Consider the following 2769-nt stretch of genomic DNA (forward strand, 5'->3'; position numbering starts at 1 on the left):
TCTCCATGGTGTGCCGCAGCGTGCAGGGATCCTCGATGATGTGTCGGAAGAGCAGGGTGACGAGCGGGGTGAACCCCGTGAAGCCGGAGCTCTGCGTGAGCGCCAGGATGGTGCGCGTGGAGCGCAGCTCGGCGAACAGCAGCGCGTGCTTGTGCTGCCGCGTCAGGCGCAGGCACAGGCGCAGCGTGGCGTGCAGTGTGTCGGGGTCCACCGGCACCCCCAGCATGCTGACGCAGGCGCGCAGCACGGCCGGCACCGCCTCCTCGGCCAACCCGCGCACCGGGGCCTCGCCACCGTCCAGCCCCGCGCCGGGGGGGTCATCGGGGCTGGGGGCGGCCGCAGATGGGGGAGGAGGGGACGGGCAGGGGGGAGCTGGAGGGGTGGTGGCGGTGGCCGTGGTGGTGGTGGTGGAAGGGGGGTCTTCGTCCGTGGAGGAGGGTGGGTCTGGCGCTGTGAGGAGAGGGGAGGGATGGGTCAGACATGCCTGGGGGGTCTGGGATGGTCACACAGCTGCTGGGGCTTCTCTGACCCTGCTATGGCTGCTGTGACCCCGCTATGGCCACTGAGGTCATACTGACTTGTGACCATACTGATCCCCCCATGACCATTCTAGCCCCCACCACGGTCATTGTGACCCCCCCATGGCCTCTGTGACCCTCCCATGACCCCTCAGACTCCCCCAACAACCCCTCCATAACCCCTCAGACCCTGCCCATGACCCCTCCCATGACCCCAGACCCCACCCATGGCCCCTCAGATCCCCCAGACCTCCTCCAGCCCCTCCCTCACATACCGGGGGTCTCGTCCTTGCCCTTCCCCCCCTCGGGCTCCTCGGCCCCCCCCTCGCCGTCCCGGCCCTTCCCGGCGCGGGGGGGTCTCAGCAGGGTCAGCATCACCGGGCGCCGGTTCCCGGTCTCCTCGTTCACCTGGGGGTCACAGGGGGGTCACAACAGGGCTGGTCCACCCTTCCCACGAGTGACAATGAGAACACTCCCCGCACCACCAGGTGTCAACAAGGAGCGTTCCTCTGTCCTGGGGGGTGACAATGAGGGGTGGGGGTGTCCTGCCTCCCCTTGGGGTAACTCTGTAGGGCTGTCCCCATGCCACGGGGTGACACTAGTGAGATGTCCCTGTGCCATAGGGTGGCACTGCAGGACTATCCTTGTGCCACCCGCTGTCCCCAGGGCCGTATCCACCTAGTCTGGGTGGCCCTGGAGACCTGTCCCCTGCCCTTGGACGCATCCATGTGCCATGGGCTGACCCTGGGACTGTGTCCCCACACCCTGGCTGGCCCCAGTCCCTGTCCCCACACCCCGGCTGGCCCTCACCTGCACCATGGTGGTGAACTGGACGGTGTAGCGGCGCCGGCCGGCTGTGAAGCGCACGCTGGGCTCTCCGGCACGCCAGGCCGCATCAATGGTGCTGTTGTTGCTGGCACTGTAGCTGCACCAGCGGCCAGAGCGGTCATCGAACCAGCGCCAGTTGTTGCCTGTGGCCTGCAGGTACTGGGGGGAGGGGCAGATGGGGGAGGGGGGGGTCAGTGGCCTGGACCACCCCCACCTTGTGTACCCCAGACCCACTCAGGGCATCCTGGTCAGGGTGGTGTGCAGGTGGTCTGGTCTGCAGGTGGTGACCATTACAGGTCCTCCCCTGTGCCTGGAGGACCCCCTCTCCAGGGGTGCCCCCAAATCTCCATCCCAGGACCCCAAATCCCCATCCCAAGACACAGAGACCCCTTTCCAGGACCTTCTGTGTCACCTCAGGAACTTCCCCAGGATACCAAAACACCTCCATAGGATCGCCCATGTCCCCCCAGGACCCCTTATGTCACCCCATGAATTTCCCCAAGACCCCAAATCCCCAGCCCAGGATCCCAAGGCTCCTCCCAAACCCCCTCAGGACCCCCAGGACTCCCCCAGGCCCCCACCTTGTTCATCTGCGCGCGGCGCTTGGAGGACACGGCCGTCTTCTCATAGAAGTCGATCAGCAGCAGCACAGGGGTAATCCACCTTTTTGGGGAGGGGGGAAAAAGAGCCATGGGAGCATCCAGGAGAGGTTTGCGGGGGATTTAGAAGCATTCTGGGGGGTCCCAGACCCACATCCTTACTTGGGGGTCTGCACCTCCTTGTGCTCCTTGGCAGCCTGCAGACAGGGCTGCACCACCTCGAGCAGCTTGATCAGCACGTCCAGCACGCAGCTGGACTCCACCACACGGGCACAGGGCAGCTTCAGCTCCTGAGACATCCCAAAAACATCAGCACCCCGAAAAATGTGAAAAAAACCCAAAACTCCTGCCAAATATSCACCAAAACACAGGTGAAATGACCCCAAAGCAGCATGCAGCTGGACTCTGCTACGTGGGCGCAGGGCAGCTTTAGCTTCTAGAGGGGATCAGGGGCACCCCAAAAATACAGCATCCCAACCCCCCTACCAAAAAAACCCCAAAATTTCTGCCAAAATATCTGCCAAGATGCACAGATTTTGGGGTCCCCCTGGGTTTTGGGGTGCTCCCACATTTGGGGTGTCCTGGGTCAGGTTTTGGGTTTCCTCCCCAGGTTTTAGGGTGCCCTGGGTCAGGTTTGGTGAAGCCCTGGGTCAGATTTTGGGGTCCCTCCCACATTTGGGGTGCTCCCATGTTTTGGGGTGCCCTGGTCAGGTTTTGGGATCCCCCACAGTTTTGGGGCGCACCTCAAAGAGCAGGGTGAGCAGCAGGATGCGTGTGGCCAGGTTGGAGGCCTGGGGCAGCGTGGCCATCTGGCTGATCCACTC

General features: G+C 63.8%; 1 protein-coding gene across 1 annotated transcript in view; it reads right to left on the reverse strand.

Annotated features, from left to right (window-relative positions):
• The window catches only part of LOC130587571 (E3 ubiquitin-protein ligase HUWE1-like), a gene marked incomplete at its 3' end in the record, with an annotated part of 15033 nt that overhangs the window by 6729 nt on the left and 5535 nt on the right, over window positions 1-2769 (reverse strand). Inside the window, exons 5-10 of the mRNA XM_057388552.1 lie at window positions 2689-2766; window positions 2108-2235; window positions 1928-2009; window positions 1329-1505; window positions 794-926; window positions 1-450 (exon numbers count right to left, since the gene is read on the reverse strand). Of these exons, the coding sequence (XP_057244535.1) occupies window positions 1-450; window positions 794-926; window positions 1329-1505; window positions 1928-2009; window positions 2108-2235; window positions 2689-2766 (1048 nt within the window). The remainder of the gene's footprint in view (window positions 451-793; window positions 927-1328; window positions 1506-1927; window positions 2010-2107; window positions 2236-2688; window positions 2767-2769) is intronic.

Source organism: Malurus melanocephalus, unplaced genomic scaffold (genome assembly GCF_030028575.1).
Source record: "Malurus melanocephalus ecotype Western Australia unplaced genomic scaffold, MMel_1.1 scaffold_2097, whole genome shotgun sequence".
Classification (NCBI taxonomy): Eukaryota; Metazoa; Chordata; class Aves; order Passeriformes; family Maluridae; genus Malurus; species Malurus melanocephalus.